The sequence below is a fragment of the Oncorhynchus mykiss genome, chromosome 30 (genome assembly GCF_057628025.1).
Source record: "Oncorhynchus mykiss isolate SJ-2025 chromosome 30, ASM5762802v1, whole genome shotgun sequence".
Lineage (NCBI taxonomy): Eukaryota > Metazoa > Chordata > Actinopteri > Salmoniformes > Salmonidae > Oncorhynchus > Oncorhynchus mykiss.
The window spans coordinates 9,946,495-9,959,324 of NC_143051.1; the positions used below are offsets into that span (position 1 = coordinate 9,946,495).

At 46.9% G+C, this 12,830-nt stretch overlaps 1 protein-coding gene across 50 annotated transcripts in view; it reads right to left on the reverse strand.

The window, feature by feature from the left end:
* LOC110489370 (CLIP-associating protein 2) overlaps window positions 1-12,830 on the reverse strand; it is a 113,610-nt gene continuing 100,780 nt past the window's right edge. For 48 of the 50 annotated variants that reach the window (XM_090227510.1, XM_090227506.1, XM_090227508.1 and 45 more), the window contains 10 exons: window positions 12,538-12,681; window positions 12,223-12,366; window positions 9,184-9,290; window positions 8,957-9,074; window positions 7,677-7,854; window positions 7,281-7,477; window positions 7,020-7,148; window positions 3,956-4,162; window positions 3,172-3,288; window positions 1-1,262 (listed from right to left, as the gene is read on the reverse strand). In XM_090227510.1, the coding sequence (XP_090083636.1) occupies window positions 1,185-1,262; window positions 3,172-3,288; window positions 3,956-4,162; window positions 7,020-7,148; window positions 7,281-7,477; window positions 7,677-7,854; window positions 8,957-9,074; window positions 9,184-9,290; window positions 12,223-12,366; window positions 12,538-12,681 (1,419 nt within the window). In that variant the 3' untranslated portion in view covers window positions 1-1,184. Of the gene's footprint in view, window positions 1,263-3,171; window positions 3,289-3,955; window positions 4,163-7,019; window positions 7,149-7,280; window positions 7,478-7,676; window positions 7,855-8,956; window positions 9,075-9,148; window positions 9,291-12,222; window positions 12,367-12,537; window positions 12,682-12,830 lie in introns of all 50 variants that reach the window. The other 2 variants (XR_016493494.1, XR_016493493.1) reach the window with 1 other exon arrangement.

A 12,830-nucleotide genomic window follows, 5' to 3' on the forward strand; every position in this document is an offset into this window, starting at 1 on the left:
TTTATTATGGTCTGTACAAGTTGTTTTTCTTTTTTCTTCATTTTATTGTAAGCACAGCTTTGTAAATGCACAGAGGAAAACAACCCGGTAACAGCCAGACTGTTACAAGAAGAGGAAGAAGAGGAAGAAGAGGGGACAGTTTCTCAGATCACTAAATAATACATTTGTCCAAAACGACTCCCCGGAGAGAAACCAAAGTAGAGAGACTATGGCAACAGAAAACAACACTGATCAGGACGCAGAGCACCTCCTTCAAGGACGTCGTTATTGGATATTATTCCATGTTATCATGTGTAGAGGCATACCCATTAGGTGATAATAATAAGCCATGCCCCCCCCCCTTGTCTGAAATGTGCTCATCCAAGACATGGCAGGAAAGCAGTGGAAGGTACCATGGACTTCTCTGAAAGGGGTGGACATGGTTAACTAATTTCATCCTCTCCCTTCCACTGTGACAGTAAATAGGATAAAGAGTTAAAATCACTGTCATGTATAGCTAAGCACATTCCGCCTCCCATACCTTACACTCATTGCCTATGTAGTTGTTATGAACAGTTATGACCTAACTGCTCACCGAGGAGGACCCTACTCCCTATATAGATTGACCAGAGGCGTATGTAGTGGCCAAAAGTAGTGCACTACGTAGGGGTTAGTGTGCCTTCAGAGTTTCAGGGGTTAAAACACACTAGACCACCATGACAGATGGACTGACCTCAGAAATATACACCCCCTCCACTCTCTGTAGCAGACATAAACACAACGGTCTGCAGAATGCAGATACCTAGCCTCTTCCCTTCCTCTCTAGCCATCCATCCTGGCTGGGGGTGTGTGGCTAGTGCATCATCAGAGGGTGTGTTTAGGTGTGTAGAGATCAGGGGTGAGTCTCAGAGAACAGGGTGGATCTTCCATGTTTGTGAAGGGAACTACAACAATCCTCTCTTCTGCACCGTATCCCAGAGTGCATTGTAGTAGGCAACAAAGAGGCAATGGGAGTTTGTGTCCAGGACAGTGTGTGTGTGTGTCAGTCTGTGCCTTCATATTAGCATGTCCATGTAAGCATGTCAGTAAGCGTGTGAGTGTGTGTTTATCCATCCATGTAAGAGTGTGTCCATGTGTGTTAAGTCTCCGGAGGGAGAGTGCAGTTCCATGGTTGTCCTGTGTGGGGCGCTGTCCATCTGTCTGTTCTATAGGCTGTCTGGTGGGGGCTCACCACCACTGGAGCCTGACTGGGCACGCTTGATGTACAGATTCAACAACTTCAACTGGAGAGAGGAGAGAGAGAGAGAGAGAGAGAGAGAGAGAGGGGGGGGGGGGGGGGGGTTACAGAGTTGTAGAAGTGAAACAGTTCTTCATGAATCCTCCTGATCCAGTCATCTACACTGAACATGAACGTAAACACAACATGTAAAGTGTTGGTCCCATGTTTCATGAGCTGAAATAGAAGATCCTAGAACTGTTCCATACACACATAAAGCGTATTTCCGTCAAATTGTGCACACAAATGTGTCTGTCAGTGAACATATCTCCTTTGCCAAGATTATTTTGCCACCTGACAGGTGTGGCATATCAAGAAGCTGATTAAACAGCATGATCATTACACAGGTGCACCTTGTGCTGGGGAAAATAAAAAGGCCACTAATGTGCAGTTTTGTCACACAACGCCACAGACATCAAGTTGAGGGAGTGTCCAATTGCAATGCGGACTGCATGAATGTCTACCTGAGAATTTAAATATTAATTTTATACCATAAGCCGCCTCCAACATAATATTTGAGAATTTGGCAGTACGTCCAACCGGCCTCACAACTGCAGACCACGTGCAACCACGTCAGCCCAGGACCTCCACATCTGGTTTCTTCACCTGAGGGATCGTCTGAGACGAGCCACCCGGACAGCAGATGAAACTGTGGGTTTGCACAACTAAATCATTTCTGCACAAACTGTCAGAAACCGTCTCAGGGAAGCTCATCTGCACAGTCATCGTCCTCACCGGGGTCTTGACCTGACTGCAGTTCAGTCGTCGTAACCCGACTTCAGCAGGCAAATGCTCACCTTCGACGGCCACAGGCACGCTGGAGAAGTGTGCTCTTCACGGATGAATCCCGGGTTTCAACAGTAACAGATGGAAGACGTATGGCGTTGTGTGGGCGAGTGGTTTGCTGACGTAAACGTTGTGAACAGAGTGCCACAGGTTGGAGGCGGCTTATGGTAGAGAAATTAACATTACATTCTCTGGAAACAGCTCTGGTGGACATTCCTGTAGTCAGCATGCCAATTGCACGCTCCCTCAACATGATATCTGTGGCATTGTGTTGTGTGATAAAACTGCACGTTTTAGAGTGGCCTTTTATTGTCCCCAGCACAAGGTGCACCTGTGTAATGATCATGCTGTTTAATGAGCTTCTTGATATGCCACTCCTGTGGTTTGCTGATGTCAACGTTGTGAACAGAGTGCCCCAGGATGACAGTGGGGTTATAGCATTGGCAGGCATAAGCTACAGACAACCAACACAATTGCATTTTATCGATGGCAATTTCAATGCACAGAGATACTGTGACCAGATCCTGAGGCCCTTTGTCCCACCGTCACCTGATGTTGCAGCATGATAACGCACGGTCCCATGTCGCAAGGATCTGTACGCAATTCCTGGAAGCTGAAAATGTCCCAGTTCTTCCATGTCCTGCATACTCACCAGACATGTCAACCATTGAGCATGTTTGGGATGCTCTGGATCGACGTGTACGACAGCGTGTCCCAGTTCTCACCAATAAAGCAAATTCGCACACTCCATTGAAGAGGAGTGGGACAACATTCCACAATCAACAGCCTGATCAACTCTATGTGAAGGAGATATGTCACGCTGCATGAGGAAAATGGTGGTCACACTAGATACTGACACGCCCCTATCTCGCCCCCCTTTAAAAAGGTTTCTGTGACGAACAGACGCACATCTGTATTCCCAGTCAGGTAAAATCCATAGATTAGGGCCTAATTTACATATTTAAATTGACTGATTTCCTTCACATGAACTATTGTTGCACGTTGCGTTTTTTTGGTTCAGTGTAAAATGTGTAGCTATAGATTCATTTGAGAATCAAGTAGTGCTAGTGTGGATGTATTGGAAGACAGGTAATAGGTGTGGTTAGTAGAAAGTGGGCGTGGTCCCTCACCTTGCTGCCAGACAGTTGGTTGAGGTAAGGTTTTAGCTCCTCCCCTATGACTGCATAGAGGGCCACCAGACAGAATACACAGGCCTTCCTCACACTGCTCTCCGCGTTGTCATAACCCTGCATAACAAGACAGATGGGTTATAGCCCTCCGTAACATGACATAATGGATCATAACTCTGAATAACATGAGGATGTGTGTAATCTTTGTGTGTATGTGTGACCTGCACGAGTGTGTGTGTGAGACCTGTACGAGTGTGTGTGTGAGACCTGTACGAGTGTGTGTGTGTGTGTGTGAGACCTGTACGAGTGTGTGTGTGTGTGTGTGAGACCTGTACGAGTGTGTGTGTGTGTGTGTGAGACCTGTACGAGTGTGTGTGTGTGTGTGTGTGTGTGAGACCTGTACGAGTGTGTGTGTGTGTGTGTGTGTGAGACCTGTACGAGTGTGTGTGTGTGTGTGTGTGTGTGAGACCTGTACGAGTGTGTGTGTGTGTGTGTGTGTGAGACCTGTACGAGTGTGTGTGTGTGTGTGAGACCTGTACGAGTGTGTGTGTGTGTGTGTGTGTGAGACCTGTACGAGTGTGTGTGTGTGTGTGTGTGTGAGACCTGTACGAGTGTGTGTGTGTGAGACCTGTACGAGTGTGTGTGTGTGAGACCTGTACGAGTGTGTGTGTGTGTGAGACCTGTACGAGTGTGTGTGTGTGTGTGAGACCTGTACGAGTGTGTGTGTGTGTGTGAGACCTGTACGAGTGTGTGTGTGTGTGAGACCTGTACGAGTGTGTGTTACCTGTATGAGTCCGGGGACTATCTCCGGCAGCATGGTGACTAGTCCGTGGTGGGGGACCCTCTCTATTACTCTGGTCTGCATCTTGATGGCAGCCAGGTTGATGGGGTAGTCAGCCGACTGGATGATGGGAGACAACACCTTGACACACTGGTCTGGACTGATGGACGACGCCAGCATGGCCGCCGTCTCCTCTGCCGCTCGCGCCACCTACTCACCCAGGAACAGGGTTATAGCACCAGTTGTGTGTGTGTGTATTTTAAGGAGTGTGTATATATATTCTAAGGAGTGTGTGTGTATTTTAAGGAGTGTGTGTGTGTGTGTATATTTTGAGTGTGTGTATATATTTTAAGGAGTGTGTGTGTGTGTGTATTTTAAGGAGTGTGTGTGTATATTTTGAGTGTGTGTATTTTGAGTGTGTGTATATATTTTAAGGAGTGTGTGCGTGTATATATTTTAAGGAGTGTGTGTGTGTGTGTATTCTAAGGAGTGTGTGTGTGTGTGTATATTTTAAGGAGTGTGTATATATATTCTAAGGAGTGTGTGTGTATTTTAAGGTGTGTGTGTGTATTTCAAGGTGTGTGTGTGTATTTTAAGGTGTGTGTGTTTGTGTGTGTATTTTAAGGAGTGTGTGTGTGTGTATATTTTGAATGTGTGTGTGTATTTTAAGGAGTGTGTGTGTGTGTGTGTGTGTGTGTGTGTGTGTGTGTGTATTTTAAGGAGTGTGTGTGTGTGTGTGTGTGTATTTTAAGGAGTGTGTGTGTGTGTATATTTTGAATGTGTGTGTGTATTTTAAGGAGTGTGTGTATATATTTTAAGGAGTGTCTGTGTGTATTTTAAGGAGTGTGTGTGTGTGTATTTTAAGGAGTGTGTTTGTGTGTGTATTTTAAGAAGTGTGTTTGTGTATATATTTTAAGGAGTGTGTGTGTGTGTGTGTATATTTTAAGGACTGTGTGTGTATATACACTGCTCAAAAAAATAAAGGGAACACTTAAACAACACAATGTAACTCCAAGTCAATCACACTTCTGTGAAATCAAACTGTCCACTTAGGAAGCAACACTGATTGACAATAAATTTCACATGCTGTTGTGCAAATGGAATAGACAACAGGTGGAAATTATAGGCAATTAGCAAGACACCCCCAATAAAGGAGTGGTTCTGCAGGTGGTGACCACAGACCACTTCTCAGTTCCTCTGCTTCCTGGCTGATGTTTTGGTCACTTTTGAATGCTGGCGGTGCTTTCACTCTAGTGGTAGCATGAGACGGAGTCTACAACCCACACAAGTGGCTCAGGTAGTGCAGCTCATCCAGGATGGCACATCAATGCGAACTGTGGCAAGAAGGTTTGCTGGGTCTGTCAGCGTAGTGTCCAGAGCATGGAGGCGCTACCAGGAGACAGGCCAGTACATCAGGAGACGTGGAGGAGGCCGTAGGAGGGCAACAACCCAGCAGCTGGACCACTATCTCCGCCTTTGTGCAAGGAGGAGCAGGGGGAGCACTGCCAAAGCCCTGCAAAATGACCTCTAGCAGGCCACAAATGTGCATGTGTCTGCTCAAACGGTCAGAAACAGAGTCCATGAGGGTGGTATGAGGGCCCGACGTCCACAGGTGGGGGTTGTGTTTACAGCCCAACACCGTGCAGGACGTTTGGCATTTGCCAGAGAACACCAAGATCGGCAAATTCGCCACTGGCGCCCTGTGCTCTTCACAGATGAAAGCAGGTTCACACTGAGCACATGTGACAGACGTGACAGAGTCTGGAGACGCCGTGGAGAACGTTCTGCTGCCTGCAACATCCAACATCCAGCATGACCGGTTTGGCGGTGGGTCAGTCATGGTGTGGGGTGGCATTTCTTTGGGGGGGCCGCACAGCCCTCCATGTGCTCGACCGAGGTAGCCTGACTGCCATTAGGTACCGAGATTAGATCCTCAGACCCCTTGTGAGACCATATGCTGGTGCGGTTGGCCCTGGGTTCCTCATAATGTAAGACAATGCTAGACCTCATGTGGCTGGAGTGTGTCAGCAGTTCCTGCAAGAGGAAGGCATTGCTGCTATGGACTGGCCCGCCCGTTCCCCAGACCTGAATCCAATTGAGCACATCGCTCCATCCACCAACGCCACGTTGCACCACAGACTGTCCAGGAGTTGGCGGATGCTTTAGTCCAGGTCTGGGAGGAGATCCCTCAGGAGACCATCCTCCACCTCATCAGGAGCATGCCCAGGCGTTGTAGGGAGGTCATACAGGCACGTGGAGGCCACACACACTACTGAGCCTCATTTTGACTTGTTTTAAGGACATTACATCAAAGTTGGATCAGCCTGTAGTGTGGTTTTCCACTTTCATTTTGAGTGTGACTCCAAATCCAGACCTCCATGGGTTGATATATTTGATTTCCATTGATAATTTTTGTGTGATTTTGTTGTCAGCACATTCAACTATGAAAAGACAATAATATTTCATTCAGATCTAGGTGTTATTTTAGTGTTCCCTTTATTTTTTTGAGCAGTGTATTTTAAGAAGTGTGTGTGTGTGTATATATTAAGGAGTGTGTGTGTGTATATTTTAAGGAGTGTGTGTGTGTGTATATATTAAGGAGTGTGTGTGTGTATATTTTAAGGAGTGTGTGTGTGTGTGTGTGTGTATATTTTAAGGAGTGTGTGTGTGTGTGTGTGTGTGTATATTTTAAGGAGTGTGTGTATGTGTATATTTTAAGGAGTGTGTGTGTGTGTATATTTTAAGGAGTGTGTGTATGTGTATATTTTAAGGAGTGTGTGTGTGTGTGTATATTTTAAGGAGTGTGTGTATGTGTATATTTTAAGGAGTGTGTGTGTGTGTATATTTTAAGGAGTGTGTGTATGTGTATATTTTAAGGAGTGTGTGTGTGTGTATATTTTAAGGAGTGTGTGTGTGTGTATATTTTAAGGAGTGTGTGTGTATATATATTTTAAGGAGTGTGTGTGTGTGTGTGTGTGTATTTTAAGGAGTGTGTGTGTGTGTATATATATTTTAAGGAGTGTGTGTGTATATTTTAAGGAGTGTGTGTGTGTATGTCTGTGTATACCTCTTTGTGTGGGTCCCTGTGTGCCTCCAGGGCCTTCATGATGGTGAGTTCAGCGTAGTTCTTGAACCTCCAGGGCTGGTGGCTCAGAATCTCCCTCAGAACACGCAGAGCTAACGCCCTGATCACATGCTGCAGGGGAGGAGCGGAGAGAGAGAGGACAACAAGACAGCTGAGGAAGTTGTCAGATTGTGTGTGTGCGCGTGTAAGTACATTAATGATCATGTGTACACAACGGAGGTGTGTGTGTGTGTGTGTGTGTACCTCTCTGTCCCCCAGCGTCTCCAGTAGTAACAGGAGGATGGTTTTGAAGTGTTCGTCCCAGCAGACCTGCAGGGTGTTTTCTCGAATCAGCTTCAAGAGATCACAAAGCGCCACCTTTCTCTCTTCCACACGCTCATTGTGATTGGACAGCTCCTTCAGCAGCTCAGTCACCAGCTCTGATTGGTCAATGCTGCTGTCTGTCAGGGACAACAGCCAATGGGGGTTGAGAAACTGATTGACAACTTATCAATCATATATGACACTAAGACATTTTGTTTGTGTGTATGTATGTGTGTGTGTGTGTGTGTGTATGTGTGTGTGTGTGTATGTGTGTGTGTGTGTGTGTGTGTGTGTGTGTGTGTGTGTGTGTGTGTGTGTGTGTGTGTGTGTGTGTACCATCAGTTTGCTGGTCTGATTCGTCCAATGAAGTATCTTTGACGTTGTGTTTAAAGGGGGAGTCTGTAAAGGGGTCTCGGGACCCCCGGGGAGAAGAGGAGAGCAGGGGGGTGTTCAGAAGAGAAGTCTTGTTGTCCAGAGCAGTGCGGACTCCATCCACCTGGTCAGCACCACCACCCTGAGAGGAAGAGAGACAGAAGGAAACGGAGAGAGAAACAAAGAGAGAGAGAGAACAGAGAGAGAGAGAGAGAGAGGGAACAGAGAGAGAGAGAGAGGGAAACGGAGAGCGAGAGAGGCAACAGAGAAAGAGAGAGAAACGGAGAGAGAGAGAGAGACACACGGGGTTAGGGTGTTGTATGAATCTTGAAGATAATTTTAGGTAGGTGAGTCAGTCAGGTGAGCTCTGATTGGCAGATTGATGATGGGTGGGCGGGTCAGGTTTCAAACCGACCTATAGAGATGTCCGCTTGGACAAAGCCCCTCTTTGGAACATACCATGTCCTTGTGCAGGACAGGGGTGTAGGCTAGGCTGATGTTGCTTACTGTACACAGCCCTTACAGCTCACACTGTACATATTCACATCACAACCTATTGTTGACCAGTAAAAACACTACATGTGCCAATTTTCCCTGATATTAGCTTATCCCCCAGCAGACAAAAAAAACTATTTCCCTCTAGATCCACATTATAAGAATGGTAGTTGCAGTTGAAGTTGGAAGTTTACGTACATTTAGGTTGGAGTCATTAAAACTCGTTTTTCAACCACTCCAACAATATTCTTGTTAACAAACTAGTTTTGGCAAGTCGGTTAGGACATCTACTTTGTGCATGACACAAGTCATTTTTCCAACAATTGTTTACAGACAGATTATTTCACTGTATCACAATTCCAGTGGGGGTAGGAAAATTATGTGGATATATTGAAGCAACATCTCAAGACATCAGTCAGGAAGTTAAAGCTTGGACGCAAATCTCTCTCTCTCTCTCTCTCTCTCTCTCTCTCTCTCTCTCTCTCTCTCTCTCTCTCTCTCTCTCTCTCTCTCTCTCTCTCTCTCTCTCTCTCTCTCTCTCTCTCTCTCTCTCTCTCTCTCTCTCTCTCTCTCTCTCTCTCTCTCTCTCTCTCTCTCTCTCTCTCTCTCTCTCTCTCTCTCTCTCTCTCTCTCTCTCTCCCATCTCTCTCGTGTAGGGAGGGTTCACATTCAGTGTCTCTCTCTCTCATCTCTCTCTTCCATCTCTCTCGTGTAGGGAGGGTTCACAATCACAGTCTCTCTCTCCTCACCGTTTCGTTCATGTCTTCCTGACTGCGGACGGAGAAGTTCTGGATGGCCTCTGTAACTCCTCTCAGACTACTGTAGATGTCGTCCGAGTTCATGTTCTCTGTGTCGTAGTCAAACGCACTGCACACAACAACACATCAGTCATATTACCATCACAACAGGTCAACATTATGTAAGTGTGTGGAAGGTGTTACCTTGGTGTGTTCCGGGAGGTTTGTGTATGCATTACCCGAGTGTGGATGTGTTCAGTGATGTGTTGGTAGGAGAGGTGAGGGGGCTGGACCAGCTGGCAGGAGAGCGGGGGGTGTGGCGTGTCATGGGGCTTCCCATTGGGGCCTGGGGTGAAGAGAGCATCAAATTGTCAGAACATGCTAGTGTCTTTTAGTGTCCCGCCAGCCTGGTCTAGGTGTCTAGAAGTAAATCAAATCAAACTTTATTTGTCACATGCACCGAAAACAACAGGTGTCAGCTTACCGTGAAATGCTTACTTACAAGCCCTTAACCAACAATGTAGTTCAAGAAATAGACTTAAGAAACACACCAAAAGTAACAAGAAAATGACATAATATTGAGGCTATATACAAGGGGTACAGTCAATGTGTGGGGATACAGGTTAGTCGAGGTAATTTGTACATGTAGGGGGGGGGGGGGGGGGGGGGGTGAAGTGACTGTGCATAGATAATAAACAGTGAGTAACAGCAGTGTAAAAACAAAGGGGGGAGGGAGGGGGGGGGGGGTCAATGTAAATAGTCCTGTGGCCATTTGATTAATTGTTCAGCAGTCTTATGGCTTGGGGGGGGGGGTAGAAGCTGTTAAGGAGCCTTTTGGACCTAAACTTGGCGCTACGGTACCGCTTGCCCTGAGGTAGCAGAGAGAACAGTCTATGACTTTTATGGGCTTTCCTCTGACACTGCCTATTATATAGGTCCTGGATGTCAGGAAGCTTGGCCCCAGTGATGTACTGGGCTGAATGCACTATCCTCTGTAGCGCCTCACGATCAGATGCCGAGCAGTTTCCATACCAGGTGATGCAACAGGTCAGAATGCTCTCGATGGTGCAGCTGTTGAACTTTTTGAGGATCTGGGGCCCGATGAGGATCTGGGGCCCCAGTGTTGAGGGTCAGCGTGGCAGACGTGTTGTTACCTACCCTTACCATCTGGTGGCGGCCCGTCAGGAAGTCCATGATCCAGTTGCAGAGGGAGGCGTTGAGTCCCAGGCACTTAGCTTTGTGATGAACTTTGTGGGCACTATGGTGTTGAACGCTGAGTTGTAGTCAATTAACAGCATTCTCACGTAGGTTTGCCTTTTGTCCAGGTGGGAAAGGGAAGTTTGGAGTGCGATTGCATCATCCATGGATCTGTTGGGGCGGTATACAAATTGGAGTGTGTCTAGGGTGTTGACGTGAGCCATGACCAGCCTTTCAAAGCACTTCATAGCTACCGACGTGAGTGCTACAGGGCGGTAATCATTTAGGCAGGCTACCTTCGCTTTCTTGGGCACAGGGTCTATGGTGGTCTGTTGAAAATGTCAGTGAAGGCACTTGCCCAGTTGGTCAGAGCATGCTCTGAGTACACATCCTCGTAATCCGTCTGGCCTAGCGGCTTTGTGAATGTTGACCTGTTTAAAAAGTCTTGCTCACATTGGTTACGGAGAGTGTAATCACACAGTCGTTCGGAACAGCTGGTGCTCTCATGCATGCTTCAGCGTTGCTTGCCTTGTAGCGAGCATAAAAGGCATTTAGCTCGTCTGATAGGCTCCCGTTACTGGGCAGCTTGCGGCTGGGTTTCCCTTTGTTGTCCGTAATAGTTTACAAGCCCTGCCACATCCGACGAGCGTCAGAGCCGGTGTAGCAGGATTCAATCTTAGTCCTGTATTGACGCTTTGCCTGTTTGATGGTTCGTCTGAGGGCATAGCAGGATTTCTTATAAGCATCTGAATTGGTGTCCTGCTCCTTGAAAGCGGCAGCTCTAGCCTTTAGCGCGATGTGGATGTTGCCTGTAATCCATGGCTTCTTGTTGGGATATATACATATGGTCACTGTGGGGACGACGTCGTCGATGCACTTATTGATGAAGCCGATGATTGATGTGGTATAATCCTCAATGCTATTGGATGAATCCTGGAACATATTCCAGTCTGTGCTAGCGAAACAGTCCTGTAGTGTAGCATCCGCATCATCTGACCACTTCCGTATTGAGCGAGTCACTGGTACTTCCTGCTTTAGTTATTGCTTGTAAGCTGGAATCAGGAGGATAGAATTATGGTCAGATTTGCCAAATGGAGGGTGAGGGATAGCTGTGTACGGGTCTGTGTGTGGAGTAAAGGTGGTCTAGAGTTTTTTCCTCTGGTTGCACATTTAACATGCTGGTAGAAATGAGGTAACCCGTATTTAAGTTTGCCTGCATTAACGTTCCCGGCCAGTAGAGGCGCCACTTCTGGATGAGCATTTTCATGTTTGCTTATGACCTGATACATCTGGTTGAGCGCGGTCTTAGTGTCAGCATCGGTTTGTGGTGTTGAATAGACATCTACGAATAATATGAGAACTCACTTGGTAGATAGTGTGGTCTATAGCTTATCATGAGGTACTCTACCTCAGGCGAGCAATACCTAAAGACTTCTTCAATATTAGACATCGCGCACCAGCTGTTATTGACAAATAGACACGCACTCCCGCCCCTCGTCTTACCAGACGTAGCTGCTCTGTCCTGCTGATACACGGAAAACCCTGCCAGCTCTATATTATCCATGTCGTCGTTCAGTCACGTCTCGGTGAAAAATAAGATATCGCCGTTATTTAATATCCTGTTGGTAGGATAGTCAATCGTAGATGGTTTACCTACTCGTTGGTGAATTCTCACAAGGCTCCCCACTCTCCTCCCCCTGTTCCGCTGTCTGTTCTTCACGCGGATGAAGGGGATTTGGGCCTGGTCTCAACAAAGTAGTATATATTTTGCGTCGGACTCATTAAAGAAAAATTCTTCATCCAGTTCGAGCTGAGTAATCACTGTTCTGATATCCTGAAGCTCTTTTCGGTCATAAGAGACGGTAGCAGCAACATCATGTACAATGTAAGTTGGGAAAACGGGAAAAAACACAAAATAACACAATTGGTTAGGAGCCCGTAAAACGGCAGGCATCCCCTCCGGCGCCGTTATTGATCATTCTAGGGCCTTTTAGTTTCTGCCAGCCTGATCAGTTCTTACACACGTCAAGAACCAACTCCTACACAGTGGGAGGGATACAGCTACGGCCAGGTGTAGTTACCTGTGCAGTGTTGCCGGTGTTCCTCAGGTGGTTCTGTAGCAGTTTGGTGGCTCCGTCCTGGAAGGTCTTGGGCAGGGCTGCCAGCAGCATGGTGAACTCTGGAGTGTTCAACTGGAACAAGGAGATCAGTACCGACTGGGCCGCCTGGAACACAGCGGGGGAGAGAGAGGAAGAAAAACACACTTTCCCTTTTTGTAACATGTGCACGTACAACATAACACGCACCAACCACGCACACATGCACCAGGAACCAATCGGTTTGCTACAACCAATAATCAACCATTTGTAGCTCCCAGAAATGTGTGTGTACAGTACCTTCCTGACGTCGGAGCTCTTGGGCTCTGTGGTCCAGGTGATGATGCGAGACACAGCCAGGCGCGTCTCACTGGAGTTCACAAAGTCCTGAGGATCCATCTGCAGGGTCAAGGTCTCAATGTACTTCAGAACAGCCACCTTCACCTGGACACACACACACATACACAGTATAAAACGTTAAGACAACTTACTCATACAGTCAAGTGTGACATTGTCTGTCTGTGTGGATCATAGATCATCGTAGGAGTTCCTCAACTCTGAACTGAAACTGCTTCTAGTTAGAGCTAGTCAGT